The 22781-nt window shown below is 45.8% G+C and overlaps 1 protein-coding gene across 3 annotated transcripts in view; it reads right to left on the reverse strand.

The window, feature by feature from the left end:
* The window catches only part of WDTC1 (WD and tetratricopeptide repeats 1), a 29083-nt gene extending 10336 nt beyond the window's left edge, over positions 1–18747 (reverse strand). Inside the window, exons 1-10 of one of the 3 annotated variants that reach the window (XM_068917807.1) lie at positions 18480–18747; positions 9974–10121; positions 7639–7722; positions 6666–6712; positions 5335–5446; positions 4708–4895; positions 3672–3854; positions 3257–3351; positions 2061–2176; positions 840–915 (exon numbers count right to left, since the gene is read on the reverse strand). In XM_068917807.1, coding sequence (XP_068773908.1) covers positions 840–915; positions 2061–2176; positions 3257–3351; positions 3672–3854; positions 4708–4895; positions 5335–5446; positions 6666–6712; positions 7639–7722; positions 9974–10081 — 1009 coding nt within the window. In that variant the 5' untranslated portion in view covers positions 10082–10121; positions 18480–18747. Of the gene's footprint in view, positions 1–839; positions 916–2060; positions 2177–3256; positions 3352–3671; positions 3855–4707; positions 4896–5334; positions 5447–6665; positions 6713–7638; positions 7723–9973; positions 10122–17001; positions 17124–17910; positions 18109–18479 lie in introns of those variants that run through there. The other 2 variants (XM_068917806.1, XM_009682420.2) reach the window with 2 other exon arrangements.
* Positions 18748–22781: the final 4034 nt, after the last annotated feature.

Here is a 22781-nt window from a genome sequence, read left to right on the forward strand (position 1 = left end):
CCACGTGCATTCAAGACAGAAGAGAAAGGCAGGCAGGGCTGGGAGTCTATTTGCTACCAGGATGTGAGCTTTAGATTAAGGCCCAAGGCGAGCCGAGTACACAGATCAAACTCTGCCAGAGAGTGCTCCGAGAAAAGGGAAGGAGCTGAGCTGGGAACCCTCCCTGATAAGGGAGAGTCAGCCTCTGCCTTCAGGATGGCGCTCTAGAAGTTCACCGCTTACTGCCTGCAGTATCTGTGTATGAACAGGCCCTGTAAGAAACAGGGCCAGGAATGAAAAGGCTCTTGGATTTAATTATTATATCAAATAAGTGACTTTTTGATTCAACTATCCTACCACCAGAAGGGAGATGAATTCTAGACTAGATTCTTAGGCTAGGGAAGAGATTCCCTTGCGTCCTCCCTAATGGATACATAAGGGGATAACAGATCCATCCTACGTTTCATTAATTTAAAAAAAAAAAAACACACAAGAAAAACACACCACACACACGCACCTCACACATTCCCATGTCTGTCCACACAAAATTATCTGCTTAACTTGAAGGCAGGATACTACGACCTTAACCACCTTCATGCACCGTTTTAAGCATCCTCCTTAGCTGACACACATATACACCTCTTAACAGCTCACTTCTCCCCTTACAACACGTTTTGTCACTCTCTAGAAGAGTTTTGGAACCCAGGGCATGAACTGCACTGCAGAAATAGCCCAGCCACAGCCATGCCCTACTTTGTTTCCCTAGCTCCTGCCCAGATCAGGCTGCAGCCTGAAAAGAGTTGTGAAGTATGTGGTTTCTCTGTGCCTTCCACTAACTTTCATGACAGCATCGTACTTACCCCCTGAAGTATGGCACTTCTTTGGGAGAAGAAAAGTGTATGGTCGCTGTTTGTAAGTTAGGTCAAACAAATAGACCTAAGGAAGGAAGAAAGAGAACAAGAAAGAAAGAAAGAAAGAAAGAAAGAAAAAAAGTCAGTGAAACAGACACCAAAGTCACAGAAGTCAAAGAAGGCTAGTGGATACATGGCTCCACACACTGTTCATCATTTGCTATGTCCAAATTTCTAACTGGGTGATTTTTTTTATGGACATGTACACACAGGATGACAGCAGTACCAGTGTCCTGTTACATTCCAGCACTAGGTTCAGGAAAAACAACACTGACAAACAGGAGCCTCATCTTTCTCGTAAGGTAACAAAGCCCTCTCCACACCTAGAGAACTTAAAAGATGACTTGACCAGAAACTGACGTGTTCAAAAAAATTTCAATTTTAAGAATATATTAACTATTCTATTAACAGAGCAATTATATACAAATCAAACATTTATGGGCAGAAAAAGGCAATATACTAAGCCGAGGCCAAGATCTCCTGAGAAACTTCAAAACCAACCCTGCAAAGCCCCAGTTTAAAATTTTATTGGTATATAACCTGACAGTCCAGATCAGACCCATAATTCATCTAACTCAGTACCCCCTCTCAAAGAGTGCAAACGTAGTGTGAGAAAGAGCTCTACAGAGGATGACCACAGAGTAACCTGCCTACAAGGGAAGTTCCCGCTTAATCCATGCTGATTAGTGCTGTCAAGCGGATTTTCTCATTTCACTGATAGGCTTTATAAAAGATCCATGCATATCACCTAGCGCTTAAAATTAAAGCAATCAATGCCCCATGTGAAGGTCTTTGGTTCTGCAAGTTCTTTATTTACTAGATTCTATTACAGAAGCAGTTTGATGTTTCAAGAATGAGTTACAAAATCTTTTTTAGGTCAGGAAAGGTCCATTCCAGAATTTCATTTCTTTCCTCTTCCAGAGAGGGGAAACGTGAATTGCAAAACCAGATCAAAATGCTGTTCAAGTTTAATCAGTGGGAGCATAACGATTAAATCCCTCATACCAGACATTTAGTCTGAATGAATTAGAAAACAATTTAAAAAAAAAAAATCAAATTACACACAGAGAAGTTGCTATACCTGTTTTGAAGAATGCATGACAACATATGCTGGCCCAAGAAGCACACCTGAATGTGAAGCTTTGTGCCAAACTTTAGCTGTCATCTTACCTGCTCCCCTCCCATGTTGACTAAGAGCTCAGTGCCATCAGGACTGAAGGTCACGTACGTGGCCACCAGAACTCTCAGCCGGTTGTTGTAGTCTGGAAGCTTCACTGGAAGGTGCCCTGAGGAGGGAAGAGGTCCATACATATTAGTGTAACTAGTAACTGTCATCTTTGTCCTACTCCAGCTGCTCCCTTTTCCCAGAGGTCGTTAAGAGAGCAAGGTCATGAAATACAAGCACCTCAGTGATTTTCTGCTTTCCTACTGCTGTTTATTAAAACCTTTCATCAGCCACTGAAATGCTCAGATGTACACAGCTGTCTTTCCACAGATTCTAGATACCATTTTTGCAAGGCCACCTCCATATGAACAGAAGACTGGATTCCAGCTGGCTTACTCACACTGAACTCTGCAGAATCCAGCAAATCTCAGTTTTAGGGATTCACTAAGGACTCGGCTTCTGTGATTTGTGGCCAACTGCAAACACACGTCTCCATCTACAACCCTCTAATCAGGTTTCCTTAATAAAGCTCTTACCACAACCAAACCCAGCCTCCTAAATATTCAGCTCACACAAGGGTTCTTCTGCTTCAGACTGGAGATGCGTTGCATGACCAATTCAGGGGACCTAAGAAATCCTCTAGTGGGACTCATCATAAGCAAAACTGTCTAAACTGGTCTGCTGAACATGCTGGTCTAAGATACTTAAAAAAATAAACATTTGGGGGAGGAAAAAAAAAAAAAAAAACAATCAGTAGCGGGGAAGAACGCCATCTAAGTTGTCCAGGATTTACATCTCATTTTTTATTTACAGTATGAAGACAAGCCACTTGTCTTCTGTGCCAAAAAGATTTTAAACAGTAGCCTTGATGGGATCAGTTCCAAAAGAAAGTCTATAGCCCCCAGGTTATCCAATCCTTGATTTTTCCAATAAAGCTGACAAAAAGACATTTATGCTAGACAGGAAGGAGTAAGGCCAGCTCACCAGCACACACTACTGCCAAATTAGGGAATGTGGGCAGGTAACATACTCAAGCAAGAACTCACAGCATAGAAGTGAGAGAATCTACAATTTCAAAAAACACCCCTGTGCTAGAGAAGAGCTCTTCCAAGCAGTGGCTTCTGATGTGACGGGTACAATTCAGTTTCTTTAGGCTTTAAATTAAAGTCCCATCAGTCACCCCTTGCTCAAGTCTCAATACCTGCCACGTAGTACTGTGCTGCACCATCCGGGAGGGGTTTCTGCCGGTCGCAGAATGTGTGTACTCCAGCTGAAGGACTCTGCTTCATGCTTTTTCTAGCCAGAAAGAAGAGTAGTTTTATAATCACAGCATTCAACCGCTGGAAGCCTGATCTATCCTGACACTCCTTGTTCACACACAAGGGTAAGGCCACACACTTAGACAACTGTGCAGTCTCAAACCTGCCTCACACCACCCTAGTGTACTTACACAGATCAAAAAGATTCTGTAGGTGAGAAAAAAGACTTGGTAGAACTGCACAGTGAGACAGGTGAGCTCCAGATCCTTGCAACGTCCCCTTCCCACCAGAGCCTTTAGCAGGTCTCTGCACCACTCCTGTCTGCCAAGAAGGCCCAGAAGAGCCAGTTGCCATTACCTGTGGTTGTGGATCATGCGTATGTCATAAAGCCTCACGAAGGGCCCACTTGCCCCCACTGCTAAGTAGTTGTTATCTTGGGGGTTGACTGTGAGGCATTTGGCCTCCACCAGCTGCCCACAGTACTCTGTCAGGTCTATTAGGACTTCTGAACGTTTGCTGTTCTCTCGCAGATCGTACTGTCTGTAAAGGGAAGAAAGAGTCAGGTGATCTGCATCACTAGATAACAGAAGTAGCAGTAAGGGAGAGTTTAGCTTTCCATGGTGACCAAACTGAAGACAACTCAAGCCATCTCATTCATACTGCTCAGTGGTAACCTACATTTAATTATCTGGCTTGTGTATGAAGAGATGACACTTAACCACAAACAGTCATTCATGTCACAGGTAACTGGGAGCACCTCAGTTCAATATGTGCTAAGCCTCAATATCAGGAAAATCACTAAAAACAACTTTATAATGTCCACAGATTTATTCAAGCGCCAAATTAAACTCCAAGTCATGACCTCACAAACAGGTCATGAAAAGCAGAACAGATTCCAATGGTAACATCTACTCATTCTGGAGCCTCAATGACTTTGGAGGAAAACTTCACTATGTTTTAACTGCCTTCCTCCCATTTGATATGGCTGTTCCTCTCTTAGCCTCCCTTTTCAGTGGGGGGAAATACTCTCCCCAGCTTCTCTACTTTATCAAAGTAGTCTACATTTCAAGATGAAACCTTCCAGTTTCAGGAAAGGGAGCGATTAGCCTATGCTCTTTACAGAATCACAGAATAGCTGGCACTGGAAGGGATCTCTGGAGGTCACCCAGTCTAAGCCCCCTGCTCAAGCAGGGTCAGCACAGAACAGGTGGCCCAGGACTATGTCCAGTCGGGTTTTGAGCATCTCCAAGAACGGAGACTTCACAGCCTCTCTGGGCAACCTGCTCCAGGCTGTTTAGTATAGAGACAGTCTCTCATTAGGTCTACACATAGCATATACTGCAATGGATCCTAATCCAATTCATTTTAGGGCAGAATGACTAGATTGCTGTACCTGATTAGCCCATCTTCTGCTGCACTCCAGAAGGTGTTGGGCCACATGGGAGCTGTGGCAATCCGCTTAACTCTGTTGGTGTGATCTCCAAACATGTGGATGGTCTCCTTGACAGTCAAGTCATGGACATGCACCTTGGAATCTGCAGCTCCTGTGATGAGGATCCGATCTCCTGAATGTGGCAAGAACTGTGGAAGACAGACTTGACGTTCAAACTGCAGAAGTGCTAAGGCTCTTCACATGTCACTGACTTTTCTGGCAGGTCACAGACAGAGCAGCTTGCTTTAGGAACACAGGACGACCCACATTGCTACCTACGTTCCCCATATATGCCAGTGGAACACTCACAAGCCACCAACTACAGTAATGGCCTTTTCATCACACCTCTTTTGCTACAACCATTTCCTTTGACTTTATAGAGATAAGTAGCAAAGCCCAGGAGCTGCAAAAACTAAGAGGCGCAGGAGTGAGATTTAATGCAATTTTTCCTAACCTTAGACATTCTAAATTATTTCTTTGGGAAATTGGCTCACATAAAAGAGTTTCCCAGCAACATTTGAGGATCTGTTCTCTTGCTGCTTAAGTTGCTGATGTTATGCCAGCCATTTATTCCTCTTAATCACACACCTTGACAGAAAAGATGTTTGCAGTGTGCCCTGTGTGCATAGAAAGGAGCTTCTTGTGATGCAAAGGATCCCAGACAATGGTATGCTGGTCATCAGATCCAGAGGCCAACAAGCTAAAAGAAACAGAAGAGGAGAATTCAGTCTGCGTTCCTCTTCCAAGCTATGACCAGTTTCTTAGAGTGGTTTGATCACAGTCAGCCATTAAGTCAACTCAGCTGCAGGAAGCCCCCCTCCCCTCTCTTTTCTCAGCTATGTATTCTTGTTGCTTCCTATGTGCCACTCCCACACAGCCAGTTCAGGGAACTAAACCAGCCAAGCGTCAATTCCCTAGAAAATAAAGCAACTGTTTTTAGCTCCTTGAACCAGCTCACCACAGGTTCAGATGGCACAATGGAAACAATAAGAGCACGCAGTCAATAACCAAAAGCTGGGCCTCCATTCTCTATCTTAGCTTGACTGCATTAACTGCTTCCACATCAACCTCGAAACCAAGCCAAGCCATTCATTCCTGGACTACAGATATACCCAAGCAGTCCCAAGCTGGAACCCATTCAGTGATTCACAGATTGCTTTTTAAGTACAGGGTGTGTCAGTGGCACTGCAAGGAGCTGTTTGCCTTGTACATCTGTCTTCTGCTGCAGCAAATAAATTTGACATCTGCAACCATCACCTGTTTTAAACTTATTTCTTTGGAGTCAGATATCACTTCCAAGTACATGAAACTTTCACCGACAAATAATTTGGAAGATTATCAGACAGCGGACTTTGGGTCTTATAGGAAGTAGGTCAAGAACCGCAGGATCTTCCTTTCCACCCAGCTTTTTCTCATGCAGATATTGTTTACTCCACTTGGTTAATGGAAAGGCTCTTATGTTTATTTTCCCTCTAAAATTGCAAAGATTGGTAAACGTTCTATCTCCCTCCCTTATATATTTGTCGTCGTCGTTCCCCCCCCCCCCCCAGCAAAAGCTTTTAACAGCATGGGGGGTGGGGAAATGTCACTTCAAACCAGCTGGGCAAATCCTAAAGATTCATTATAATCCATAATACCACTTAAGAGAAAAGAACCAGCCTTCAATCTCCACTTCTTAGACTATTTCCCTTCTGAATTCATTAAAGGGGCACTTCTAATAATACCTAGACATATTTAACAAAATAAAACCTCTTTTGAAGTGTGAGCTCCTAGTATAGTTCAAAACTTTGAGCTTGATCCTTATTCATTTTATTAGGAATGGGAAAGGGCTGCTTATGATAAGATGACCTATACCTTACACTCCTGCGAAAAGCTGGGTTACCAGTTTGTGGATCCCCTGACTCAAAGCATATACTTACTCTCCTTTTTCATTCCATTCTAGACAGTTGACACACCCAGAGTGACCCTGAGCAAAAAGGGGAAGAGAGTATTACACAAACTTCAGACTTATCAAACAGGGCTGTTCTAAGACAAGGACACAGTGAGCTCCCCACACATAACAACTTGTTCCAATACAAGCAGCTTTTTATTCCAACCCTGCAAAAAACCACCCACATGGCAGATAAGCACCTCCAGAAAAGATAGACATGCTGTAGCAGTTGGGGGAGAAAAGGCAAAATGAAATAAAATAAAAAAAAAAAAAGTAGGTTGAATAAAATGGCAGTTCAGTCTCAGAGGCTACTGGTGAAATCCTGCTGTACACAAGGAAAGGTGACTTTGTTTCAAAAGCCCTTGGCTAGACTGACAAATTGCATGTACAGGTTCTCTGGAAGTCCAGGGAAAATGCACTTTTGATAACTCTCTTTTAGAAGCACCTTGCTGCTGGGTTACTACATCATACCTCCTCAGACAAATTAACTAACAAATGTCATAGGAAAAGACTAGGAGAGCATTGAATAGCATTTGAAACGGGAAACTTGGTTGAGAAGGGGACAGAAGAACTCTTTTGTCTCCCAAACCAAGACAACCTTAAGATCATCTTAAGCTGTGTCAGACTGCAGCACAACAACTGGTTCTTTAGATAACACATTACAATCTTCAATATTGGAGCCGAATATCTTGACTAGCTGACAGTTCAGAGAGGTTTGCCTTCTTCAGGCACTACAGTTAGGATTAGTCGATAGACACCAGCTAAAGGCTCTGTTGTAGGTGCGTTAGTTAACACAGAGAGCTCACACAAGATCTCACTGAGCTATTCCTGTCTCTAATGCAGCTTAGGGGAGTAAGTAAACAGTGTATCTCTCCCAAACAAGAGAAAGAAGTCCATACAGCCTAGCATGCTGCATTTCCTACAAGTAGCTCAGTTTGTTCTTTAAACACTACCCCACTTACCTGCAATTCTGCCTCTAGGCCCAGGCGTCGAATGAACGGATCAGTGACATGATAGTGTCGTTCAAAGCCTAGCGCACCCCTCTCCTGTACGAAGCAAATAAATGTCACACTGAATACAGCAAACACTTTTTCCCCTTTAAGGGAAGACTCCAAAACTGTAAAAACAAGCAGGGACCTTGCCAGATATTGGGGCATCCATGGCATCAAGTACCAGTCCCGTAGTAAGGGGCACCTTTCACATCAGATCCAGGTAGGGAGTTTGTAACCCTTGCCCCGAATCAGTTCAAAAATGACATCTATCTTATTACCAAGCTCCAGCTGGGTAGCCAAGATAAGGACTGGAGAGGCCCACACCAAGACAGAAATAAGTCGCCTGCTTTTGACCAGAAATGGAAGATACAAAAGAGCTTGAGGATGCCTGTCTCTATCCCTTGGCAAAGATTTCAGAAACAACTCACACCTGAGAAGGCAAGACCATAGCTGCTGAGGAGAAAAGTCTGCCATTACACAGAATCTGTCCTGAAGCGCCACAGATTACCGTGAAACAGAATCAAATGCTTATAATCTCAGTATTCCCAGGTCATTCTCACTGCTCCCTGAGCCCACTACCACCAAGGAGAAAAGCATTGGGGATCGTTAGTGGACAGCATCCTTTAAAGATGGCTTGTTTCATCAGAAATGGAATAGTAGCATGTAGCTGCAGTACCACAGCACAGTCTGTTCTACAGGGAAGAGAACAGCTGCCACATAGCCACGTCGGTACAAATGAAGGTGAAAAAAAGCAGGACAGTTGTTTCCCCTGCGATCTCACAGGGTTCACAGATGCGTAAGCAGATGGCTTGGATGAAAGAAGGACAACTGCAGGGGCAGAAGTGAACGCAAGTCATATTTTGGATGGAACAGCTAATGACTGGAGGAGGTTCCTTCCTGGGACACCTGGTTCGGTCTCAGGCCTGTCCAATGCCATGCCATAGTCCAGTGAAGACTACTTAAGCCTTTGTTTAATCACCATTTATAGATAAGAACACTAATATCTGACAGACTGTACTTATGGTACCAGGAACACGTTAGTAGTCACAAAGCAAACACAAAGAATGGAACAAGAATACCAAGCTACAGCTCTGCAGGCCAAAATTAAGTAATCAACTCCAGACACTAAAAGCTGTTTGAAATCAAAATAGAAAGAGACATAAGGCGACGGAGGTAGGGGGCAAGTGACACAAAACAAAATAGGCTTTTTATAGTAACTTACATGACAAACTTCAACCCCCTTTACATACTTTTATGGGCAGCATTCCCAAAATATTGCTAGGTCCCATGCAAGGTGCTGCAGTTATAATTACCTTGCTATTGCAACCTCAGTAACTTTGTGAGGTCTGTGCAATGGGATACTGCTTTTCCTACAAGGAACTGACAGACTTAGCAGCCTTCCCAAGGTTACACACAAAAGCCTCTAACGGAGCAGATAGAGTAAGCTAAGTCCCAGGCTAACACAAACCACAGAACCATCCTTTCGTCGTTAGAGCAACAAGATAAATCTTTGCACATGGATTATATTACAAGCTTATCATACAAAGTTAGGTACCAAACTGCAAAGTGAACTGGAACTTCCAAGCTCCCAGTTCCTAATTCTGACCACTAACAAACCACTTTTGCAGCTTTGCTGGTAATCAGCACTCACAAATGATTTGAGGCCTCCAAGCCCAAGTAATAACTGCCTATTGTGCCTGCTGTAGCTAGTCCTTTCACGTTAAGGGATATTTCACTAATGTAGCCATCAGATGACTGATGTGACCACAGCAGAAGTTTTTCCCTACACAAAGGAAGCAAAACATAACTGCTCAAAGGAAAAAAAAAAAAAAGGGGGGGGGGAGGAGGAAACAAAGAGAGAGATCATATGCTTTACTAAAGCCAGACAATCTTTGATGGCAAGATCACACAGAGAGAAAAAAAATACAAAGTAGACAGAAAACTCATGAGGGAAGCTAGTTAAGAGTCCTTTACAGTAACAAAAACACAAGTAGCCAGAGTTCTCTCTTCAACATTATATTAAAAAGAAACAGACATGCTGATGTCAAACTATCAAGAAGCATTCCTGCTTGGGAAAAGGACTATATTCTTGTCATAGCATAGTACATCCCAGCTCCTCATTAATAAGGGCAGTAGGTCCTGTGCATTTGTTCTCTTAGCTTTTTATACAGCTTATCAATATGTAAGTAGCAGAGATCTTTTCAGGAGTAAAAGGCAACATTATGACTGCTTCCTGACCCAGCGTGAACACCACTTCTCTACCCACTCTCCACCCAACACAAGAGAACGTTTGGTTAACACATACCTTTATCTGTCTGTGGATGATGTCTCTAGTAATGTTTACTTTTGCCATCTTCTTCCAGTGGAGCAGAGGAAGAGAAGCTATGGGAAGAGCTGCTGTGCAACCAAGCATGCCAACAGAGCAGAGATCCGCAGTAAGGGCATTTAATTACCTACAGGACAAAAAAGGGAGTGAACAAAAGCAAGCATACAAACATATTAGGCCATTCATATACAACATTAAGCACTTTTTTTGAAAAACAACAGTGCCTAAAAACTGAAAAGTTTTGTATAAAGGCCCTTCAAGAAATTCAAGAAGGGCAAGCAGCAATATAGGAATGAAGAAAAGCTGACTTAAGAGGCCACCCCCAGTTTATAGACAAATTCAAAATGAATTGCAGGACTCCACATGTGTCTAGAAAAGCATTTCCAAAACAGCAAAGAACTTGCAAGTCTAGGACCACATCCTGTCCCACAGCCCTTCTGCCACCTTCACATGTGCAGCCTACTTTCATCCAATCTCACTTTTCCCATTCCCCAACTCTAAAACCAACAAGCTTAATTACACTGACAGGCTATATGACACGGATACTTTTTGGCCACCTCTTCAGACCAGTGTTGTTAACAAAATTTGCAGTTGAACACAAGACATTCGTTTACCACATCTGATTATCAGTCAAAGTAAGATAACTAAAAGAGCGTAAGCGTTCCTTAGAAATCATAATAGCCAACCACCAAGCAACGCTATCATCTGAACACTCGATTATATCAGTAAGAGAAAAGGGATGATCTTTTTAATCTGTATTTCCAGGAATAATTTGCATTTTCCACATCGCTAGCCGAGTTCCATATTTAATGCACTAACCTAGATAATTTAAACCCCACAAAGTTAGCCACACCTGGTAGAAAACATTCAAGCTGCAAAGTGTTTCTGCCAACCCTGCTTCTGCAAGGCTGCCCAGCAAAGTACCAGTGACTCTCGAGAAATGATGTCATTCACCTCATTTGCATACCACAGACCAGGCACTATCCCATTTTGACATTTCTAAAGTTTGCTTCAAAGACAAATCATGTTTTAAATACTCGTTTTGTCCTACATAAACTAGTAGTTTTAAATTCTCTTTAACAAGCGTTCACAAGCAGAACAAGGCCCAAATTTTCAAATGAATCCTCCTTTGAATGAGGAAATGCTGATTCACTGAAACAAGAACATTTCACAGGAACACAATTACAAATAACTCCACTGAGTTCAGAGAGAAGTTTTAACGAACCCTGCCTGCTGCTCCATTGGTTCATCTGGCAGGTGGCTGGGCATCCACGGTTAGCAACTTCAGGGCCGCGCAGCCGCACCACGGCTTCCACAGCCCCTGCACCTCAGAAGAGCCCTGGACCTCAGGCTCCATGCAGCTTCAGAAAGCTGTTTGTGTGCACACGCAGGCGTTTCCCCATGGGTAGGGAGTACCAAGGATTCACGTTTCTTTTAGAAAGCAGTTTTCAGGCTTTTCCCTGAAGCGGAATTTCTGGTGGCTTTACTAAAATAGCTGACTCTCCTATGCAACTCCAGAGCAAACGTAGAAATCTCATTCAGTCTACAGATAGCAAGAAAAGCTATATAAATTCAGGATCATGTTGTCTCGTAGGGAGCTCCTACACAGAATTTTCAGGGTAGCCACAGGTTTTCACAAATACAGCACACACAAGAGAGGCACAGCCTTTTGTAGGTCTGTGAAGACAAACATATCCTACTGCAGATCACACAAGACCAGGTGCCCTTACTTGTACTCTAGTCCTGTTTTGTATGTATTATGAGAACTAAGTTGATAAAATGCACACAACGAGAATATAGGCCTTGAACGCAAGGCAAGTCAGGACAAAGAGATGATTTTGCACCGCAAGTCTGTTCTCAGTCGAAGCATAGCTAGTGCTAATGAGGCCTTACTTTCACCAGGACTAATTCCTCTCAAATGTAAACATAACGGGCCAAATTCACCACAGTCCAACTCTAGTTTCTGCAACAGAAGTATCTGGTAAGCCAAAAGTTCACATCAGAAGAAGCTCCACTCATACCCCCAGACGCTGGTGCAATCTGCTTACCTTTTGTCAGACTGCATCTGTTTTAGCACATAAAGCAGGGTTCCCGTAGAATCCATGTCACTTGCCGGCCTGAAATTGTCCCTTTCACCAGAGCTAGTATGCATTTATTTATCCAATTTGTCGTCATCTATGAATTTAATCCATATTTCTTTTACTCCAAAAGTAGCACCAAAAAGGTTATCACGCATGCCCAGGAAGGCACCTCATGTTTTAAGTGTCCTTAACCTTACTCACTCTCATGTTAAGTAATAGCTGCTCCGCTCCCAGGCCTAATGGCAAGAGGCAGCACTGTGAATGCATTTACTCATCAATATTTCATACTAATCCTTGTAGTAGGATGATTAAGCTATCAGATTTTGATACCTATCCTCTGCTTTTTCAGGCCCGTTTATCACTGGTATTGTTTGGCCTATTTATGGAGACCAAGTCCATAACAAAATAACAACTGCCTTTAAGAATAACCCAGCAGCAAACAATAGAAAAGACCATTTATTTCACAAGCATCTGAAGGAGAGAAGGCAGATACCAGCAGCGTAGCGTGTCTGCTCGAGCCTGCCCCTGTATACGCCCAACAGGGGAGCAGGTGGATCGTGCTGACTCTGCAGCTCAGAGGTAAACATGGGAAAACAGGACAGCCGAGCTGTTACTTGTGTCCAAGGCCAGCACTACATAAACATGCCAGCAGTGCAAAATAAGCTACATTGCTATGGACATCCACGAGGATTTCGTTTCCAGACACACTTTTCTGCTAGGTTCTTGAAGTGAGACAAGAGGCTTGCTAACTTAAAAAGCAGCTTCAAGTTTGGATAGACTAGAAGTTCAGGGATAAATGGTATCTGTGATCTCTCACCTCTAGCTCCTCCACTGTCACCTTTTTCTGCTAACAAGCCTCCACCTCCACCTCTTCTCCTCCTAGGCTGGAACCCCACAGGCTGACGTCTTTAAACAGATCCTCCAAGATATGCAAGTATTCTCTCTAGTCATAGTTACAGGGCAGAGAGTACCTCAGCAGCTCACCACTCAGGTGAGGGACTCTGGTGCTCACTGTACAAAACCTAAGACTTTCTCACTTCTAACATAAATCTCAAGGCTACAGACTCCCTTCCTCCTCTACACAACCCTAACACACACACACAAACTGCCTGACTTCATACAGCACGCGCAGAACACTTTTCTACAGGAATCTGTGACCAGTGACCGATGGCACTTAAATAGCTCCTTTCAGAAAGGTGAAGGACGCATTAACCCAAAGCACATAAAAAGACAAGAGGACAATATTCCAGAAGATCCAAGCATATTGTTCTTGTCTGAGGTTTTCCACTTGCCCTAATACTTCTGCTATCAGACTGACTGCCCTACAACATACTCTGACTATCCACAGTCCCCCTTCTCCAAGTAGCATCCAACTAATCACTCCTCTTCCCTGCCCAGACAGGGATTTCTTGTTTTCCTTTTTAAGAACAGTTCAGTTTTCTTTTGATCTTAGGACCCCAGACAGGCCTGCTACCAAGCTGAAGCCAAGCAGGCAGGCACGTACCAATTGATAACTGACCCACTGCTCTCTTAAGACCCCTGAAAGTATTTTAGTCAGATCTCTTATCTCTAGTCATTGCAATTTCCAAGCAGCTCCTTTTCTTTCAATGTCTATCTAGCAAGAAAGAAGATCACCAAATGACCTGAAGGTCATTCCCCACACACGGGGAAATATGCGTTCATTAGATATGGATCCCCTATATTCTATACACAGAAGACAATAAATAACCCACACTGAGGAGCCAACTTACTACTAAATAAACAAGTTACTGTGAAATAAGCTAGAGTATGGCGTTACAGCACATTACATGGTGAGTATATCGCCTGGGTATGCTTTTAACCCATGTTAGGGGCAGAAAAGCTTATTCAAGTTCCACATGACAAATCTTTCCTTTCCTGCAACATAAAGGCTAGACAGATAGTTACTACAAAACTGCTAATACATTATAAATCCACTTGTTGACTGCATAGACAGGGTGCTCAGAGGGAAATACGATTATCAGAACCCCTAAATCCTACCACTCCTTAAGAGAGTCTTAAAGTCACTTGCTCTCCATTGAAGTTCCATCTACAAATCCTTTCTGTTCTACCACAAGATTTTACACATCCTGGATTTCCAGAACAGACATTTGCTGAGGGAGCACAGAAATACACAGGAGCTTGCCATCTCTGTGAGGGAAAGCTGGCTTTTAGGATTAGAAGTGTGTTGTGGAGCTTCTCAACTCACTGGACAGGTCACTGTCAGCTGCAGCAACTCAGAGGTGTCCCAACAGATCGTCACTCAGCAGGTCTCAATGAGAGATCAACACACCTTAACTTTACTTCTTAGAAGACACAGGTCAAGGAAATCACTCATGAAATTGGCCCTTTGGTTGGCAAAAGTGGAATAAAACAGACATTAGAACAAAATACATTTGACAAAACTGACTTTAAACATACTAACTAAAATCAGTATCTAAGGCTATATACTAGCAAATTGTTTAATGCCTAGCATACCCAAGAGGACAACGCATGCTTTTAGCATTTGACCATTAAAAGAAAGGCAGTGAGATGGCTTGGAACAAACTGGTCAAATGGGAACGCATGAGTCTACGGTGTCTCTCTTGCCTAGAGGGAGCTTGGTTTGGCAACTGAACATTTTAAGATGGTTAAAGGCCTTCCAGCACATGCACACATGCTTTGGCAGAGAAGATGCTAAGAGCCTTTCTTGCTTTCATGATGCTACTCTTTGTTGCTCAGCAGGAATTCAGCAGTAAGAAACTACAGCAGCAAAGAGTTTGGCAAGCTTAAATTATTGTGGAACAGCAGTCTAAGATCAAGAACTCCCAAATTCTCATTTCAGGTCAGACTTTGTCCCTTAGCCACAATCAGTCACAACCCCAGACTCATGTTCACCATGTGTATGATGCCTACCTAGGTCATGAGTTAGCATGTAAAATATGTGGCGCTTCTACTGTGAAACAAGCATCAAATATTTCTTAAACACTAACTGACCACACCATCATATAAGTAGACTGACAGTCTCCAATTAAGTTAGAAACTGATTCCAGTATGAAGTTTGAATAAAGACTCCTAAGCTTTGTGGCTCTCCTGGAAAATATATACAACTAATTGGAGAAGAATAAATTGTGCGTCTGATTTCTCGGACACATGTAGATTTACAGTCAGGAGGTCCGTCCAAATAGTCTGTCCATTTGTTATCACCAAGAGAATATAAATGGGTATAAGTCATTTCTTTTTCAACCAAACCCGCCCACGGCGTAACTTCCATTCACTTTTAGATACATTGTCTCCCTATTATTCATGCAATTCTCCAGCTCTTAACTAAACAGCACAACCAACTCATGAAATAACAGGATTAAGTTCCAGTGACAAGGAACATTTTAAGATAAATCTGTACTACTGCTACCAGCAACGGTCTCACAAGCGGCTTCACTTTGGCTATGTATAAGAGATCGTCTTGACCGTTTTTTAGTCATTTATCGGATGACTGGAACACGTTTCTCCATCACACTTGTGGAGTGTCTCTGTGCTCAATTCCAAGCCAGAGTCACCCTTCCCTTGTCCCTCACTGTTCCAAAGTTGTCTGGAATACCACAGATAGGACTGCAAATTTAGGATCTAGTTACAACTGTCACCTCATCCACAATAACAGTCTTTCCTCAAAAAACCCTCCTGAAGCAGAAAGATGACCATCCCACCTGTGTTTAGCTGTAGTTCCCTTGTCCAATTCCTCTGCTCTTGCAACACATAGCTCCACAGGCAGAAGAAGAACTTTCGCAATACCTGGCCTTTAAATTTGCAGTCAAAAATTAACAAGTCACAGATTTCTACAGGTTGTGACCTCAGGATCTGCTAGACAGTATTCACACTGACAGTAACTTAAGAGCGCCTCCAGCTCCTGGAAAAGTACTCTTTCAAAGAGTGCTTCAGGGTACGGGGGGAGTACCAAGATTCTCTGGCTTTCCCCAGCTAGCTCTTCCAATTTTCCTGAAGCACTTGCTCCAAGCCTGGAAACAAAGCCTCTACGCTCATAAAGCAAACAATTCAGTCCTTTTATTGTTGAGCAGTCCCAGTATAGCTAGGATTTGAGGGGGGTTGATTTTTTGCATGAATGGATTTCCCCTCACGGGACCACCTACACACATACGCACACATCCCTAACTCACTCACGCATGCAGTAATACACTGGCACAGAGAAGTGCCCTGCAAACTGACACTTCAAAGTTCAAACCTCAAAACCAGTGCCCTTCAGAAAAGCTCCATCAACACTTAAGAATCTCCACAAAGCAGCAGGACCCATCATTAAACTGGCAATGTAATTCCTAAGCATTCGGATGTGTCTAAGCTTTTCAGCCTCTAAGCTCAAGGTCAATGAAAAAGCAGCACTTCATACACTACAAATTTTTGCAGATACGCGAGTCATCCCAAAGGAAGATTCTCATGGCCCTTCCTGCAAGCATCCATAAATCACTTCACCCATCCAAATACTGCCTGGGACCCAACTCAATCACTCAGCAGGTAACTTTCCCTACCCTCCTCTTTACCTTGACTTTCCAAGAGGTCATGGGTCAAATGAAAATATATATAATATTTACAAACCTAAAAGAAACAAGAGGAAATAGCCCGGCTAGCAATAGACACTTAATAACAAGAAGGTTCTTCTACAGCTGAAGGAGTTGCCAGGAGCAGCAGTCACTCCCTAGGACAGATGGTTCAGCACACGGAGACAGCCAACAGCAGAGAGGAAGGAGTTGGTTGCAGTGGGATGGGGCAGACAGGAGAAGAGGTAGGATCTGAGCTCTGACAGACCCAGCACAAAAGGACAGTAACGTCAGGGAAACTTTGATATGCCCAGAGCAATAATGGCCCACACAGCAGAGTGCCTCAGACAGCAACCCTCTTAGCTGGCATCCTACCACTAACCTTCATCCTTCAGCTGACACAGCCATCCACAGGATGAAAGGGGAGAGGAAGATGTGAGACAATACCTCAGCCCAGTGCAAGAAGCAGCCTGATACCCAGACCCACAAGGCCTAGTAGCCCCAGGAAGGAGTTTAGTCAGCCGACACTTGCAGAGGTGCGAAGGCTGATCTCCTCCTCTCCAAGGAAAGGGGCTGCAAGACATCCACCAGGGCAGGAGAAAGTTTCTCATGAAGGCCTAAGCGAGGGCAAGGTGAGCAGAAGAGGGAGCAGGGAAGAGTTCACTCTCAGGAAGGGGGAGGAGGTGAGGTCAGGGCAGTGCCTGCTGTGAGACGGAGGGGGAAAAAAAAAAAGAGAAGTCAACTGGCAGGAGGCTGAGCCTGGCAGGAGGGAGGCACCAGCTAGAAGAGGCAGCTAATACAGGGCTCGGGGAAAGAGGTGCTTGGTAAGAGGTGGCAGGTGTGCAGCTGGGATGGGGAAACAGAGACAAGGGGTTGGGGGAGGACTGGATAAAGCGGGGCAGGGGGACTTCTTAAGAGGGATACAGCCAGGCTGTAAGCAAAGCGGGGAGGGGAATACCTGACAGGGGAGATAGCTGACGGGGAGGGGGATACCTGAGGTGGGGAATAACTGACAGGGAAGGCGAGGGAGAGTAACTGTCACGGAAGGGGATAACTGACGGGGAAGGGGGGTTACGGGGAGGGGGGAGGATAACTGACAGGGAAGGGGGGGGTTACAGGAAGGGGGGGTAGGATAACTGACAGGGAAGTGGGGGGGGTTACCTGAGAGGGGAGGAGGGGGAAGCAACTGACAGGGAAGGGGATAACTGACAGGGAAGAGGGCAGCTGGCCGGGGGGGGGGGGGTCTTCCTGCGGGGGCGGGAAGGGGCCGACCGGCCCGGGGGACCGTTACCTGTCAGGCCTCCCGGGTGCGGGCGCAGCGGGCACTGGAAGTTGCGAGGCTCCATCCATGCGGGGGGGGAGGGGGGGGAAGAACGGGACCGAGCGGAGGGGGAGCCCCAGGGGCCGCGCAGGCCCCGGCGCCGGCCCCACAGCGCGGGGAGGGCCCTCAGGCTCGGCCCGGCCTAGGCCCTGGCCATGCCCCCCCGCCCCCTTCCCTGTTTACCCCCTCCAGCTGTCTGGGGCTCAGCAGCACCCCCCCCTCCCGGCCGCAGCTCTCCCAGCGCGGCTCCGCGCATGCGCCACGCCAACTGCGCCACCACCCCCCTCTCACCTACGGCGGCCCCAGCCCCGCGCAAGCGGCGCAAATCGCTTTCTAGAATACCTCCCCGTCCTGCCCTCCCTACCGCCGCTACCGTCTTGATTGGCGGCCCTCCGAGCCAACGAGAAGTGGAGAGCGCTCCGTGAGGGGGGGGCCAGGCCAATCGGCGCGGGGAGAGGCGGGTAGGAGGGGCGGGAGCGGCGCGCGGCGAAAGGGCTGCTGGGAGTTGTAGTCGGCTGCGGGAGGAGGTGGTCGCTTACCCTGTGGGCCCTGTGCCAGCAAGGCTGGAGGCCTCAGGGCCCGGCCTCATCCCTCTTTCCCTCCTTCGGGGGCTCTCTCCTGCCTTCCTCCTCCTTTGACCAAGCTGGGGGCTACTTAAAACCAGCCACTCTGCCTAGGGCCCCTCAGCTTCACTGCGGTTTCCAGGCCCTGTCGCCGTCTTCTCCTCGCCGGGGCGCGAGCCGCGGCGGGGAGCCGCCCCGCGTCCGCTCGCCCTGTGGCCCGTCCTGCCGCCCTGCATCCAAACTCGGGCCGGCGCGGAGCTGCCGCAGGCCCCGGGGCAGCAGGAAGTTAATCTCATGAACTCCCCACGTCAGGCAACAGGTTATGACTAAGTCCCGGTGGAAAAATCTAATTACCGAACCATAAGCGTTTGGTCTTGCTACCAACTTATTGTAGAAGTCAACGCGCCGGCTTCCACAGGCGGCCAGAAAGTTAAGTTTGGGGAAAAAAATAACTGTGAAAAGAGCCAGGCGGTGGCAGTGTTTGCAAGAAACCTTCCCTTCCCTCCACCTCGTCCTTCCAGCGCAGAGCGCCCCGGCCCAGGACTCCCGACCGCTGTTTGGGCTCGGGCAGCGCGACCAGGCTGTGGGGTGACGGCAAGGCTGGAGGCACCGCTGCTCCTAATTATCTAACCTTTGCCCTCCCGACAAGGCGAGGAGGGGAGGGAAATAAATATTTCAGAAGTCATAAATCCATTTCTCTAAAATACCATTTGCTTCCACAGTTAAACATTTTGACGTCTATTAATAAAGCATGATGAATAGCGTAAATGTTCATTTAGAACGTCAGGCCGCAGCTCCTGGATAATCCCAGCAGCACAACAGGAGAAAATGGCTACTTCCCCTTCCTGCCCTAACAGAGGGAGCAAAAAGCCTCTTAAATCAGACATTATATATGAACTCGAGGACTCTCTCATACTACCTCTAGATCTACAAAAGACAGACCAACCATTAGCTTTAGTGATTTGTTTTTATCTCATAACCCATTAATTCATTCAGCTGTTGTCAAAGTTCTTACAGAAGATAATTGTTGCCTCTGCATACGTCCAGACTCTTTTAATTAAACAAATAATACTCAGGATCCATCACTATCATTCTTACAACAGGGTTTTATCTTCTTTTCTCAGTTGCCTTCCTCAGGGGGATCTAAAGCTCTCCACAAAACTCAAGCAGGCTTCAGATGCCCTTGACATACAAGTTTTGCTTACTGACAGTGAAGAAACTGGGGCACGCAAGACTGGGTTTTTTTCAGAGCTCGTGACAGATGTTAACAGTGGCTGAAGTCAAGGAGAGCTGTGGGTACTTCCTTATTCTGCATGTCAGATCTGCAGCGTTGAAGTAACTCACCCGCAGTCACAAAGAAACTGGAAGCAGGTCGGGAATGTAAACAAGGCTTTGTCTTCCCAGCGCCCGACTTCGCGCCGTATAAACACTACTTTTGATAGCATCCTCTTGGAATAAGGTTGCTGGATTTGCAGTGCAAAGAAGCATGCAAGGAATAAAAGTGCCTGAGAGTTGGGCTTGCCCTTCTGAAAACATTTGAGTAAAAACAATTTAAATCATATAGAAGGCATCGCCTAAATTCAGTATTCACTAAACACCCAGTTCTTCTATACTGTCCTCAATTTAGGTTATGCCCAACAAAAAAGGAAATTCAAAAATAAACTAATTGTTTTTGTTAACAAAAATGAACTTGAGGAAACCCAAGGGAAAGTTAAGTTTTACACCCCATGCCACAGGTCGGAAGTCACCGCACACCTGCGCACAGGTACACAGATGCAGACCGTATTCTGTGAGAGAGAAGCAAGACAGTTTGTCCTGCTCACACCTGGCCTGTGTAGGCTGGAGCTGGGCATAGGATTTGTCTGCAGATGACTAGAGCAGATGAAATAAAATCTGGAGTCGTTCCATCATTTACTTCCCACTTCCCTATGCTGTTTATTGGGACAGACCATTTCTAATACACCTGGGATAGGACTGCAAAGAAAATCATTTGATTGAGAGAGAAAGCCTGATCTTCATCCACTTTGATCAGCTAATTGTGAGTTGCAAGTTGGGGTGAGGAAATAGGGAAACAGAAAGAGAGCTACAGATGCTCAGTTAATCTTTATCAAAAAAAAGCACAGAGAATGAGAAGGAAACAGTGAGGTCTAATACAATAATTGACCATAAATGTATGAAAACATATTTGTAGTCCTGTGGTCTTCAGCCAGCATGTACAGCAAGGTCCCCATTCCTGGTTTCTCTGAACAAATCGACCACTCATTCCTTGCGTGACTTCAGAAAACGCTGCCTTCCTCCTGGTGTTTCTGTCTGGGTTTACCTCTCTGCGCCACGCAAATGATAATTACCTTTTGACTGATTAACGTCTGCCGGAAAACTTTTAGGCCCTTTAGACCAAGACAACTATGGCAGAGCAAAGCTTTGCTGCAGATTCACTCAATATGAGGGCTGACTTCTGCGTGATTTATATACAAACGCAACTCCTGGTGTTTGCTGGATGCTGCATTAGTGTGCCTGGAGGCAAGAGGGAGGCCGTTGGTGTCCGCGTCAGAAAAGGTGCCCACCTGCGCGGCTGCTCAAAGGAGAGCGGTGTGAAGCGTTTCCAGGGCCCAACGAAGATAACGATGAACGCTTAGAAATGGAGGCAGCTATATACGCAGTGTCTGGTTTTGCTCTCCAAGACACAATAAGCTAAGCTCTGGTGTATTATAACTTACGTAATTTGCTTGATTGGACATTTTTAAAGCTCCATCTGCCCGCTTCATGCAGTTGTATTGCTCTCCCTTTGCGGGTTAAGAAGCTTAAACCTAATTACGCGCCCTCCTGGTGCGAAGGTGGTGCAAGTTCCCAGGCTCACAGTGGGCATCTCTTCTGGCTCATAAAGAGCCGCAGGTAGCTGGACTATTCTTGTAACACAAGAGTTATGAATAAATGAAAGAGCACCGAGGCGGCTCAGGCCTCAAGGCTCTGCCGGGGCTATCTGCCGCTGTCAGAGCGCCGCGGTGTTGATCAATTTACTTGGGGACACAGATTTACCAGCACGTGTCCCGATCAGGAGGAGGTAGGAGTATCTTCCCACTTTGTCCAACTTAACTCATCCCCAGAGCACCAGCCCGTTCAATAGCTTGGAAGACCTCTGTCCAGCCGGTATTACTCAGCCAAGCAGGCCACGAAAGTAGGCTACCAAAGTAGGGAGAAGTTAATTTGCTGCTGCATTCCCCACTGGCAAACGTGCAACAGTCAGGGACTAGACAGTTCAGGCCGACCCGGGGCTGCTGATCGATCCAGACACGAGGAGGTGGAAAAACCTGACCCAGTTATTTCAAGGGAACGTTGTGCCAGTTTTAGCTTCTAGGAACTGCTTCTGAGAGAAACCCAGCCCCAGTACGTTCTCCAGAACAAGTGTCCCGTTGTCCGTGTGCTCCCAGCACGCAGCCCGGCTTCAACGGAAACAAGTATTAAGTGTAATCATCGAGGATCAGGCTTCTGGCCCAGATATGACTAAGCTCCTTCAAAATGGAAAACGCTCAGGATTTCTTGCTTAATAGCTAAACCAGCTTAATTTGATTATTCAGAACATAACCAGGCAGAAGGGAGGAATTGACACACCTAGCTCGTTCCCGCTCTGGCTGCTGATTTACTTGAATTCACAGGTCACGTTTTCTGTTGATCACTTCCACCACGTCGCTGCAGCAAGAATCGATGTTTCCTCTTCGCACCCAGCTCTGCCGGGAGGACGAACTGAGCCGCCTTCCCCGAGCACACCCACCTCCAGTGCTTCGGGAGCCCGTGCCATCTTACAACAAAAACGTAACTGATTTAAATCAGCTGGCGTGCACCCTCAAAACCCTCACTTTTTTGCCACCAAGGGCCTCTGCCTTCCCCGCACCACGTCCCCCGAGGATTAGGGTCTGCACCTTTGCCAAAAGGATAATACATCCATAACGTTTAGCATTAAATCAGTTCAAAACTCCCGCGGGCTGTGATGGCTCCAGTTGTACACGTGACACTCAGGAAGTTCACAGCAGAGCCAAGAAACGAGGGTGGCCGAGCCCGGGCGCATGGTGCTGAGCCACCCCCCTACGCTCCTCCTGGGGCTTTATCTGAGCCTTATCAGATTTCCTGGTGACTCAGGCTGCCTGGTGCCTGGGTGAAGGCCAGGGAGGTACGAGGGGACAGGCAGACACGGAGCTACGACAGCGTGTCGGCCTGAAATAGCAGCCGATGCCCACCGGCCGGTCTCTGCTGGCAGTCATTGTTTCGCAAATCCCATCGCCC

Source organism: Struthio camelus, chromosome 23 (assembly GCF_040807025.1).
Source record: "Struthio camelus isolate bStrCam1 chromosome 23, bStrCam1.hap1, whole genome shotgun sequence".
NCBI lineage: Eukaryota > Metazoa > Chordata > Aves > Struthioniformes > Struthionidae > Struthio > Struthio camelus.